This window comes from Pleurodeles waltl, chromosome 7 (genome assembly GCF_031143425.1).
Source record: "Pleurodeles waltl isolate 20211129_DDA chromosome 7, aPleWal1.hap1.20221129, whole genome shotgun sequence".
Classification (NCBI taxonomy): domain Eukaryota; kingdom Metazoa; phylum Chordata; class Amphibia; order Caudata; family Salamandridae; genus Pleurodeles; species Pleurodeles waltl.
In genome coordinates this window covers 983,193,468-983,206,972 of record NC_090446.1, presented here as the reverse complement: position 1 = coordinate 983,206,972, position 13,505 = coordinate 983,193,468, and the positions used below count along the sequence as shown (strand labels likewise).

The 13,505-nt window shown below is 43.5% G+C and overlaps 1 protein-coding gene across 1 annotated transcript in view; it reads left to right on the top strand.

The window, feature by feature from the left end:
• The window catches only part of GPR142 (G protein-coupled receptor 142), a 171,226-nt gene that overhangs the window by 122,603 nt on the left and 35,118 nt on the right, over positions 1 to 13,505 (top strand). The window contains exon 2 of the mRNA XM_069199791.1: positions 1,858 to 2,012. Within this exon, the coding sequence (XP_069055892.1) occupies positions 1,874 to 2,012 (139 nt within the window). The 5' untranslated portion in view covers positions 1,858 to 1,873. The remainder of the gene's footprint in view (positions 1 to 1,857; positions 2,013 to 13,505) is intronic.

The window sequence follows — 13,505 nt, the reverse complement described above, 5'->3', positions numbered from 1 at the left end:
CTAGTAGAAAGAGCCACTGTTCAAGGAAGTCATGATGTCGGGCAGTGCATTGCCTGATAGTGACAAGGTTCAAAGAGTCTCTTACGTTTCACATATCTATTTATTTCAGAGGGAGTGTAACAGCAGCACAGTATAAGAAAATATGAACATTATTGCCTATCATACACATTTCACACAGCAAATAGGAGAAAACTTTAAAGCAGTATTATAAAGAAATTGTATATTAACTTTGCAAGCAGAAAATATCTGTATTTTTTCATTTACAATCCTTCACACCATCCACTTGTATATCAAGTGGCCTATAACACCCTTGACACCTTAAGTCAGTACTGGTATTTAAGACAACATAGCTCTGAATTATGGGACCTGCAGTTATAGTTCCATCTATATACAGACTTAAATTTCCTATCATACAAAATGATACTTGTCAAAAACTTACTACTAACCCAAGGTGTGACACATGTCCATAGACATGCATATCTCCACATCACCATGTGCACCTGATCCTCATTCCTTTGGTCCTCGTAAGGCATTGAACTCTTTGGCCCTGAACTATACACCAACCAGTGTTTTCGTGGTGCCCAGAACCCACTGCTTCCATCTCAAATAAGACCCAGAGTTATCTAAATACTCACCTGAAGCATGTCACTCAGTGCTCCTTGAGGTGCTATACTAGAGTCTCTTCTTGCACATCAGCCAGTGGTCCCTTGCTACATATCACCATGGGAACGCTGATGCACATCACCTTAGGAGCCCTGATGCACATCACCTTGCGCCCCATTGCATGTTATCCCGTATGCACATTGACCTGTACCCCTTGATTCACACGATTATGTATGGCTACTGGTCTGTGTGCATTCAGAGCTCATGTTATGGTATATTATGTGATAATATGTATGTTAGTTGTTTGCACAGAGATTGACAAGGTTTTTGTATGTATTTATGTGTGCACAGACATGTATGTAGGGGAGTAGAATTTGACCAGTCAGGCGGATTAAAAATAAAGGTAATCTGTTGGCGGAATACAGCACCTTGAGTCTTATTTAGATCTTGCAGACATCAGCAAAAAATGGCAAATGTTCTGTCCGCCCAGTTAAGAGTCCATGGTGACCCTGTACACTCCACATAGGGAGCGTCGGTCATCCACCACTTTTTGATGTCTCTAGTTAGTTTGTCAGCGTCTATGACTGTTAGGCTTTGTTCAAATGTCTTCAGGTATATTGGTATGTATGCATGTTTTGTTTATACATATGCGACTCTATGTTGTGTATTTCTGTGCCCATGACATATGCAAAGGTCAAACCTATTGACCTTAGCGTTCAATCTGCAGATGAAAGAATCTACTCCTTTGAAAATATAAAGTGAAGCTTTAAGTCTTTCAGCCAAGCATCTATGTTGGAATTTAGCAGAAAAGGTGTATTTTAGACCTGCCTTCAGCAGCTAGTTTTATCTTTAGGTAACGATAATCAAATATCTATCCAAGGATCTCTCAATAATCATGATCTGTCAGAAAAGAACTTCTCTCAACCAGACCTGTCTGCGATGCCATAACTTTCATAGCAATCTGCAAAGGTGTTCCTGCAATCGAGGTCATGAAAACTACATTTTCAAATACGTTAGAAAAATGCACCTACCTGTCCATTGTAGGATGTGATGCATTATGAGGTCCGGTCCTCGGGTGACAAGAAGAGGTACAGTAAAAGAGTAAAAAACAAAGCATCTTTGAGGACAGGAATGTGCCTTGAATCATCACTACCAACACCGAGCCTGTGCTAGTGAGACATGGATTGAAACAAGGTACAGTGAATATATACCACAGTATCTCATTCCTTTCTTTTTGTCTTTGCCCCGCTGTAGTTTGTGGTTCACCAGCATGATTCCAGTGCCCAATTCTACCATCCCGGCACCAGCGGAGAATACAGGGTTATCAGATGAGTCGGAGAGGTCACCGTGTATGGTAGGACTGATCCCAGTCATTTACTACAGCATCCTGCTCTGCTTGGGGCTGCCAGGTAAGCCTGCCCTAAATCAACATTTCACGTGGAATAGGGAGGCCTGTCCCACATAAATCCTCTGTGCGGATGTTTTGTGTGACTGGGGGGCATCAGAAGTCACACCACACATTTAGAGAACATCTATTGGTCAGGGCATTTAAAAATGTCATGTCAGATGCATTCGAACATGTCACCCCTCTCCTATGACTCTCAGTATCATCCTACTTAACAACATTGCATGAGTAAACTTTTAGCTTTCATTTCACCTTTTGAGTTTAATGAGTTACTCATGAAAGATGTTCCACAAACTAAAACACAGACACCTTTGAGACTATTGGCATTCCAGAGATATAAAAGGTTTGTCAACATGGCTGTGTCTTTCATATACATCACTCTTATGTGTTAATGAGATTTAGGCACTTGCTTTTATAGGAATAGAGTACCATGGCCATGGTCCTCACACAGAAGGTCTTGTTCTCTCGTTGGAGCCTGCTGTATCAGACCCCTACATGGTGGTCACCTATGAGGAGGTGGACTCAAATGTGGTATACAAAGGGGAAGTGGTTTGTGCCAGTTTAATATAGGTCCTTTGCATCTCCTAGCCTTCAGTTTACAGACTGGCAATTGGGTCTCCTTGTGCGAGGGTATCTGGGTTACAGAGGACAAAAATGCTTTTCTCTGGAATAGGTAGGGTTTCCAGTTTTCAGTGTTTACATTTGGTAAATTCCAGTGGATATTTTTCAGTTTTACCCAACTTCTGTAAATCAATGGCCATTAATGTTTATACATTTCAGAGCTGCAGAAAATAAAGGAGATGTTCCTTTTCAATTGTTTACAAAATACATTTATTGATAACATTTTACAACAGGGCCGTTTCTAACACGAGGTGATGTGCTATAGACCTTTCACTATTGGATGCTCACAACTAATGACAAAAAGGGCCTTTAAAAGCATGAAGAGGTGAAGTCAGGTTATATTCATCGTAAAGGCTATGGGCCCCTCTCACCTGGAAGATGAAAACGAGGGTCGGCTTTAGGCAGGTGGCGCCCAGGGCAACAATATTTCTTGTCCTCCTTCTCCATGGAATCCCACACTACCAACCTCCAACAGTGCCCCGCATGGCTCCATCACCCCGTCTCACGTCTATTTCATGTGTTTTAAAGCGCTGCTTTGGGTTTAGCTTTACAAATGAGAATGCATTTCTACCCAAACAAATCCTTTATAGCAACATTAAGAGTAGTTAATGAATGATCGGGAAAAACATAACATCCCAACCTATAATATGTCATTTGCATGCAGCTCTTTGTTGACTGTTGATAAGTTAATATCCTAATACAGTGACTTTTGAACTGTCATCAAAGAGCAGCATGCAATCACCGTGCAATGTAGCACAGTGCCTGTTGAACTGCAAGAAACAAAAGGATCTGTGTGACAAAAGCAGCAACATATGGGGCTATTCAAATAAAATACTTTCTGTGATGTGCATGGTAGCGTTCCTTGGTGCAGGCATATTAACCCTCTGCACTACTTTATAAAGAGTCAAAACTGCCACTAGACAAAACTCCGATCTCAATCCAGCAGGAGCTTAAATCACCAGAATTATCTTGACATTTGTATTGTTGCCGAAATCTGCTGGATACACAAGGAGCTCTGCAGCAGGTGCTCTTAAGGCAATAAGTTCCTTCTAAACACAGCACCCCCAATCTCAGCCCCCAGGTGTGGCTGCACCAATCGCACCGCCCTAAGCCAACCCTGATGAAAACGCTCTGCTTTGTTGAGTTAGTGACTGCCATCGGATGCAACCACACAGTGACCTAAATACTGTTGCTTTTCTCAAATGGCTTACAATATCACTACAGCTCTCCCACATTGGCAATTCACTAGTACTTGCTGCATCACTAGGCCTGCATCACCATCAATACCTGCTGCCTCACCTATCAAGCAGCAATGTGCGCCTCGCCCTACCACGTTGAAAAGTGGACCGTATCATGAAGCCAATGCAGCACAAAAAGCCACTAAAACAAAGGGAAAAAGCGAAAACAAAACAGGAGGCATTTATTCAAGTAATGCGCCTAAGGTCTGAAATAAACATTAGCCCTCCATACATCCGAGTCTGATTTCGCATAAATCTGAAATCGGAATCTGCTGGAAGAATTCCAGATTCACAATCGCCCAGGCCCTCCAAATCCCCATGCGTAAAATCCATTAGGTCCCCTCCTGCCTACTTCGGTGCCTCATCTTCATTCATTTCCCTCTCCCTTGCTATTTGCATGATGTTTGCTAGCTGTCAAATGGGTTTGTGCCAAGCAGGCACATAGATGCTGTCAGGTCAAGTGGGAATGCAATATAATACAAGCCAGCAAGCATGCAGATCACGTTCCGTGGTGCTGTAGCCCTGCTGCGCCAAGTGACAGCTTAACCGTTAATACATAGTGTTGCTTCAGAAAAAGATAGATTAGAAAGCACAGAGCCTGTTTCTTTCAAAGATTGCATGGAGCTGCTGCTGCCAAGGAGAGTTTGGCCTGTGTCACATGCCATTGCTGTATCAAAGTGCCACACACTGCTTGTGTCCTGTAACTACTTGACATGTTGTGATAAAGTACATCCTAGGAAGCACAATGTGCCCTACAAAGGTTAACATATTTGCCTAATGTCTTACCTATTTGTGTTTTATCTAGTCCCAGTTTTGAATCGAAGTAGCATAGAGGGTTAACATGTCTTCTGCAAAGCACATCATGTAGCCTACAGATGACAGATTTTTATTTTATGTGGAAAGGTAAGTAGTTCACTGTTTTTAACACAGAGATCCCTTTGTTACTTAAAGTTCATAAATAGTATCCTTCTAAAATATAGCACAGTGAGCAATGATGGATATGACTCCTACTTCTTGTAACCATCACTGTCTTATGTAACACATTCTGTAACATATCATGTGCTTTGATTTAAACACTTATACGATTTATTGTCAATGTATAGTGTGTATGCATGATGTAAGCACTCTGACATCCTGCATTGGGATGAGTAGCACTATAGAAAAAATGAAGTAGTATTTAAATTGTTATTTCTATAAATACTGGGACAGACCAACACAGCTGACATTCTCACAATGCATACATATCTCATATATTGGACCTGAACAGTCAAAAGAATGCTTCTCTTAAGTACATGTGAAGTAATAACAAGCCGTATGACGTTGTTTCCTCTCCATTGCATCTGCATCAAGGTGTCAGACCCTATAGCTCCCAGCCCACATACTTGAAGAAAAGGAGGCCTGATGGCCCATTAGCGTCTGCCTTCGAATTGGTCTCAACAGGCATTATAAGTAACAAAGCTCTCTCCTTACCTGTACTTTGCTGCTCAGGAAACATGCAGGCTCTGCTGAATGTGTCCTGGTGTCTGAAAATTACACTGAGATGAGTTCAGCTTATTTTAGTAGGGCACATCAGCTGGGCAGCGTAGATGGTGTCCATTCTGAAAATACCTGAGCATACCCCCAACTTGTGTCCTGGTCCTGCTGCTGCAAGACAGTTTGAAAAGCATATTGCTTCTGTCCTGGAGCCCTTACTGGCTCTCATCCATACAAACCCTTGATCCCTTCACTACCATGACATGATCTCTGCCCCACTACTAACATAACTATTCAGTAACGTGACCCTTGAACTCATATGAATTGAATACTCAATTCCTCCCACGTGATACCTTGGTACCTTCCTTTCCAGTGAGCCCACCTGACCCCACAAGAGGCCTTTGGTTATCACCTCTGAAAGGTCATGTTCATATTGCTCCTAGTGCCTCCCAGTGGTGGGCGTTAGTGCTTGGTCCCTGTGCACCAACCTACAGCCCCCTTCACGTAGTGCTTCTTGGTCCTGTTCTCTACTGGTCAGTAGGTCTCTCACTATTACCATTGGACTCACCTGAGTCTTTTTGCTCATTTCGACCCCTCTGGGGGTGGGGAGAAGTTTGGTTTGATCCCACCACCGAGCAGAAAATGTAGGCTCGCAAGTCCTACACTGCCAGGAGGTTGGCAGTCATGAGCAGGAGATGGAAAGGGGGTAGCTGAGAGCAGGAGGTGGGAAATGGTGGGGCACGAGCTAGCAGCAGGAGAGGGTTCCAGGAGCCCCCTTAAACTATTCTCTGCTGCCTCAGGCGGTCAAAGCAAAAAGACACTGCAGCACTGATGCGCCACTCGGGGGATGAGCCTGCCCCCTCACAGAACCCCTAGAAGAGAAGCCTTCTGATTCAGCAGTTGGCCAGCATGGAGTGGAAGCACTTGGGGCAGAGGAATCTCTATTGTGGGGGTGCAGGCAAAGGTAGGAGAAAAAGGGTGTGAATCATTGAGGGTGGGGTGAGTTGGAGATGTAGACATCTGTCCACATGCAAATCATAATTAGAATACACTTGCCCCTCCAACAAAAAAATTATATCTTCCCTTTAACTCAGCAGCAGAGTGGATGCAGTTGAGGCGTATGTACTCCCTTTGGGATTTCAAGCACCGTTCTCCAGTATGCCCCCCTGCTCTCTACTCACAGCACCTAACTTGGCCCTGCTTCCTGATGGCCACCATCACAGTGAACATTTGTTGGGGTCATTTTGGGATCGGCCAAATACTAAAAAAAAGCATTTTGGTTCACACTGAAAATGCTAGTATTAGTCCTAGAGTTTAAATAATTTTTGTTCTGCTTATGCCCCCAGGAGTTCTGAAGTGTTCGTACTTTCAGTCAAGTGTAAATGATAGTTATATGTTACTTTGTGGGAGGAGCAGCTCTTAGTCCACTGAGCACAAAGGCGAAATACTATTAACAGTCTAGATGCAGCTGGCCACATTCCGCTGTGCTCTCACGGATGTATCAAGCATTAATTATTTGAAAAAAGTTGCTTGCTTGTCCTGTGTTATTTTTAACGATTCATATTGGGGAATACTTAATAACATATGAGAAAAAATCTTTCATTCTATTTCAAAATAGTTTTATTATTCTTCTCTTAGTGGCTCAAAGTGTTGACTTAGCGCACAACAACAATGACTTTGCTGCAAGCATAATGCACTATTTGCTCAATAGCACTTCTTCAGGAGCATAAACGCTCAGGGCCTTATTACGAGTTTGGCGGGTGGCAGAGGCAGCCCACCAAACTCTCTGGCCCAGCGGGAAACTACCCACAAAGTTGACGCCGGCTCGTAATAAAGCAGGTAGCAATGTTGTGGTGCCTCGAGTGCAACAGCACCCATCACGCTTTTCACTTCCTGTAAATCAAGTACATGGGCAGTGCAGGGGGCCCCATGGGGCACCCGGCATCCCATCTCCGCCAGCCTTTGCATGGCGGTGGAACCGCCATGCAAAGGCTGCCGGACATGGGGGTCGTAATCTCCATGGCAGTGCTGCTAGCAGCGCTGCCCTGGCGGTTCCAGACCGCAGGCACTGCCAGGCAGATGGCCTGCGCAAATGTGGCAGTGCCGGCGGTCCAACTGTGACGCTTTCGCCACGGTCGGAATGTGGAGGCTGGAACACAGCACTGGTGGCGGTCCGACTGCCACTGTGAATCTGCCTGTCCTCCGACCGCCAGACTCGTAATGAGGTCCTCAGTGTGCAAACCTGCAACATAAGCTAAATAAATAACAATTTTGAAAAATTTAGCCATAAACGTTTAGTGTAACTTTGAACACCAGTTCAATTAAATTAAGGTTGTCATACTCTACTGTGTTTCTATATCTGTTCACACATTTCTCATCATCAATACTTGAAGGATGTCCTTAGTGCATTCCTTTTCATCTCTAGCTAGATCATTAAATGTGTGAGATATCCCTAAGAAAGCACGTGTTAGTGCTTGCACATTAGCCCATATTCTTAAAACCGGCAGAAAATATCTGATTAATGGTCTTCTATGTCACAGGTTCACCAATTACACCATAGGAGGTGATCCAAGGAAGGGATCACCATGTCAAAACACCATAATTAATTGCATCAAAGGAGGCTCGTTCTTGCACAAAAGGTTAACAAGCTCATGTCAGTAAACTTTTAATATGAGAAGCCTGTGCTGGCCCTTTATTGAAGGTAATTTAATTAATCGCCGGCATGTAGACTAATGTCCAAGCATGAACAGGTGTTATTTGCTACATATTTAATGATCTATTAAAAGATGAAAAGGAATGCACTACAGATGTGCAAGTATGGTTGAGCAGAAGTGTGATTTACTGAAACCCAGTTTAGCATAGAATCCTTGGTTCCATATATTTATTGTCTGAAGTTGCACTGAATGATTATTAGGGCAACATTTCTCCAGAATGTTGCTTATTTGGCTTATGTTTCAGGTCTTCACATAAAGTACTTAGGCCCATATTCATACTTTTGTAGCGCCGCATTTGCGTCATTTTTGGACGGAAAAGCGGTGTAAATTTCCAAAATAAAATTATGCCCAAATTAATACTTTTTTAGCACCGGTGTATTTTGTAATTTTGCACCACTTTTGCATAAACAATGAAGCAAACGCTGCGCTAAAAAAGTATAAATATGGGGCCATATGTACGAAGACATTTTCCCATTGACACAAAATGGGTAAAACCCTTTGATACATCTGGCCCATGGGCCTATATTTTGTAAGTTTGTGCCACTTTTGCGTAAAAAAAATGACGCAAATGCGGTGCTAAAAAAGTATAAATAGGAGCCTTAGACTCCTGAAGAAGCGCTATTGAGAGCGCAAAATGGACGGGGCATGGGGTACAATTGTTGTATCTGTGGCCTTGATCATATTTTTCTGTCTGCTATTCAATAACAACAAAACTACATTGAAATGGAGTAATAGGTCAGTTCTACCCTATTTGTTGGCTATCTTTTAACCTCTATTTTTATACATAGCGTAAGCCCAGAAAGTAACTTTCTTTAAATAATTAATGCCTGATTCTGTAGCGAGCATGCAGTGGCATCTGGGTGGCTTTCCCCAGTTCAGTTTAAAGGTATTTTCCGGGTAGAACGAAAATCCACGAAGCTAAAGGCCATCCTTGTTCATCGAGGGTTATAATGTTATGGAGTCAGGTCAGGGAACCTTTAAGTGACCTCGTGATGTCATGTTGTCCGGGCCACATCACAACCCACTTTTACCTTCAAGGATGGGATGGAGCCTTATTATGGAAAAGGAGCCCCCATCCAAGCTCAGAGGGCTGTAGCAGGGAACTGATCACCAATGAGTTCACCTCTCAAGAATTCTAATGTTGTAGGTAGAACAGTAACTAGTAAAGGGTATACAGAGGACCCTACATGTTCACGGTCAGGCCCAGGGATGGAGATGACTTTGTTAATTCTACACCAACCTTTAGATTCCGTGGTAACATAGTTTGGATTCCTGCATAGACTATTGCTCTCTCGTGTGTGTATCATTCCCTTCTCATGTTAACACATGCTCTTCGCACCAAGTGCTATCACTCACGAAATGTTTACTGTCTGTCATGTATATATATATAATCTGCTGATATCTCCTTCTATAATCTGTCTTTATCATCCCTGTATGGACACGCAATTGAACATCTGTTTTTGTGCTGGCCTGAAATTTGTTCACTGTTTGTAAGGACCTTTTTGACCCTTATTCTTTATTTAATGTCCCTGTGTCGTCCATGGTGTTCTTCAGTACAGTACTATTAGGCCTCTCTGAGCCACCACGGTTAAAACACCATAAATAAATAGATAGTCAACCTGCATCCCCATGTACATTATTGGGTCACAAAAGATAGGCAGGAATGAATGGATAGGTGAACTGTCATTGCTGAGCAATGTGGTCTCCTAGCACAGCTGCTGAGTACCTGCATAAAGGCAATCCATGAGAACTAAATCTCTTAATGAGGTACTTAACTATAGCTAAGCGCACTCTCTGCTTGTAAGAGTTCTTGTTGGCATAGAGGGGGGTTTATCTATATTGTTGCATTCCTTTATCAGTATGTGTAAGCATGTGAAGGTACAGAGTAAACTAGACATCAATTCTAACAGACATCCTAATACCATAAAACGTATTTTCTTAATGACAATAAAGATCTTATTTTTTTCTGTGTCCCTGACCCTCAAGTCAGTCTCTTAATGGCACCTGCAAAATTAGACCCACAGCCATGTGTCTATGGGATAATGTTCAGTTAGTATTTACCTCTTCTGGTGCAGATGGACCTTGGCCCCAGATCCTCGCTTGATGCACTTCATGTATTTGGTGCCATCTTCTCTCTTGGCACCTCCAGAGGAGATGAAAAACCTGTTAATGTTCAGGCCCAAACACAAACCTCCCACCCAGATGGGAATGAGAGCCCACTGAGAGGTCACTGGTTAGTCCATGGGGGGCATGGGCAACTCAGAGATCAGTGGTGAGACCAGTAAGCATCATAGTTCACAGGGGCACTGCAAGAGGAGTCTTCCAGAGGTGTTCAAGCTTATCTTCATCGATAAAGAGATCCAGGTTCACAGGGGATGCAGGAAGACCTACTCCAGCACTAGGGTCAGCTTCTGGTACATGCATCCAGCCATTCCACCCTTCTGGTCTATTCCCTCTTCCAGGTCATTGCAGCTAGGCTTTTCCTCCGGGCAGACTTCCTCTTGCAAGGGTGCCCTCTGCTTCCTAATCACAGCAGGCTAGGTGGGCTGCTTTTCAAGGCAGGACCACAGCTCTCTACCAACAAGCAGTTGCAGACTTTCACCCACATGTATCTTTCAACTAGTGGTTTCAGACTTTCAGGTAATGCCTCCTCCCCTCTGAGAGACTCAGTGACACTAGACATGGACTCAAAGTTTCCTTAACGCCCTGCTAAATGTCACCTTTTCGGTCATTGAGAAATTCTGAATCCATTTGAGGAAATTTCAGTTTTCTCTTAGGTTCCTGTTTGGGACACTAATGCTGATTCCACTGTCACAGTGCTGGAACCAGTTTGAGGAAGTTTACTCAACTCATGTAACCACCTACTCTAGAGTAGACATTGGCCTGATTTGGAGGTTGGTGGATAGGTTACTCCCTAACAAACGTGACGGATATCCCAGTTACCTTATTACAAGAGCATTACTTCATATGGCACTTGTAATAAGACAGATGGGCTATCTCTCATGTTTGTGAGGAAGTGACCTGTCCGCCAACCTCTAAATCAGACCTCTAGTCTTTGGCCCTTATGTAGGGTCTGGCAAGTGAGTGAACACATAAACTGGTGGTCTACCTGCCCCTTCAAACCTGCAGTTTCTCTATTCTGTTTAGAGGTACGGAAACCACTGGGTTACCATCAGCAGAGCTTTGGCTGTCCCCACCAGCATTATTCTGCCATTCCCCCCTACTGAGGATGGGACATTCTCCCGCCCGTGTCCACCATGACTCGGACAGGGTAATTTTTTTTTAAATGGGTCCGATATGCAGGAAAAAAACTGCTGGCTCATCAGGTCCCTTTACTTTTTGTTCAGAAGAAACAAACTCCGGTTTCGGGAGATAGTTTTCTCTGAACTAAAATGGATGCCACGTTAGCACTTTAAAAATTGTGCCCACTTGGCAATCTTCCATGCAGGAAGTAGCCGAGGCAGTGCATCCTTTCTCAGCACAGAAATCCCTGCCAGACAGGTAGGAATCTCTAAATATGGCAGGCAGTGTTCCGCCAGGGTGTGATGGGGAGGGATCATGACTTCCACCCACTTGGGTAAAAGGCGGGACAGCTGTTAAGGCCTAAATAAGGTAGTTTGTCTTCAGGGGATGAACCCAGAGCAAGGAGAAAAGAGCGGTATCACCAAGCATAGCACCCAAGGCAAGTTCACATAGAGAAGTGAAGTCCTCCTGAGAGCCATTAGTCTTTTATAGTAGAACCTCTGAAAGAACCAAAATCTAGAACCTGACAGAATGGTTCATGCCATACGTACAAAGGAGACTGACGCCTTCACCATCCATCTTTCCTGATGGCAGCGTTCAAGAACAGATTAGTCAGGACTCAGCTGAAAAGTCAGTGTTACATGCAAACCATTAGATGGACAATAGTCCTAGGTTAAAAGGAAGGCACATTTTCTACGCCTCTCCAGATCACAGAGCCCTGCTCTGGTTCTTTAATACCTATACTACCACGTCACACATGCTTGATTATCATATGCACGTAGCACTAAAAACCCAAAATGTTGTGGCAAACAAGAATGGCGGATACCATAGTGAAAGCAAGCAAACTGGGACGTCTATACCATGGTTAGGTACTAAAATACATAAATGGCATGCTGCCTTCATTTCACTGCACCTGCTGCACTGATGATATCAGCACCCATTAGTCATTAGTCAGAATTGAGAAGACTTATTTTGACAACAGATGTGGAATATAAAATTTGAGTCTGAAAACTGAGACCAGAACAATTGCCTCAAAGATATACTTGAAAAGCAAAAATAATATGCGCCCTCTCCGTGCTTCTGTTTACTCCAAGCCACCATCTTTTAAGATTTACCTCTGAGTCAGAGCTATGAATTAGACATTGAGATCCTACTTCCAACAAGACACATGGGGGCATATTTATACTCTGTTTGTACCGAATTAGCGTCATTTTTTTTAACTCTAATTCGGTGCAAAACTAACTCCTTATTTATACTTTGGTGCTAGACCCGTCTAGCGCCAAATTTATGGAGTTAAAGTCATTTTTTGGAAGTGGAGACCTACCTTGCCTTAATGAGATGCAAGGTAGGCGGTCTCATACAAAAAATGACTCTATGGCCTTAACGCCATATTTAGGGGCATATTTATACTCTGGGGCATATTTATACTCTGTTTGCACTGAATTAGCATCATTTTTTTTACTCTAATTCGGTGCAAAACTAACTCCAAATGTATACTTTGGTGCTTGACCCATCTAGCACCAAGGCCCTGATTTATACTTCTTTTGCACCCCGTTAACATCATTTTTTGATGCAAAAGTGGCACCAACTTACAAAATATTGGCCTTTATTTATACTTTTTGCTGCAAAACTGCACTAACTCAGTTTTGTACCAAAAAGTTTAGCACCGGCTTGCACCATTTCTGTGCACCAGCCGGGCACCATATTTATGGAATGGTGCAAGCCGGTGCAAAGAGTAGGCTAGAGTAAAAAAAATTACTTTAGTCGGGTGGGGTTGGCGGTATAGAAGAAGGGGGTTTAGCACCAAAAACTGACTTTAGGCAGGTTAGAGTAAAAAAAAAAGACTCTAACCAGATTAGCGTCATTTTATGGTGCTAAACCTACCATGCCACATGACTCCTGCCTTACAAAAGGCAGGAGTCATGCCCACCACCCCAATGGCCAGCACAGAGGACAAGGGTCCCCTGGGCATTGCCATTACACCCTGTGCCATGTGTGGGGGCCCATTTCAGCGCCCCCTATGGCACTTTCAAAAATAAAATGTAATCTTACCTGTACTTACCTGGGATAGGGTCCCCCATCATCCGCAGTCCCTGTGGTGTGGGTGGGGGTGCCCCTGGGGCCTGGGAGGGCACCTGTGGGCTTATTCCATGGTGTTCCACCATGGAAATAGGCCCACAGGTCCCCTAACCCCTGCCCTGACCCAGA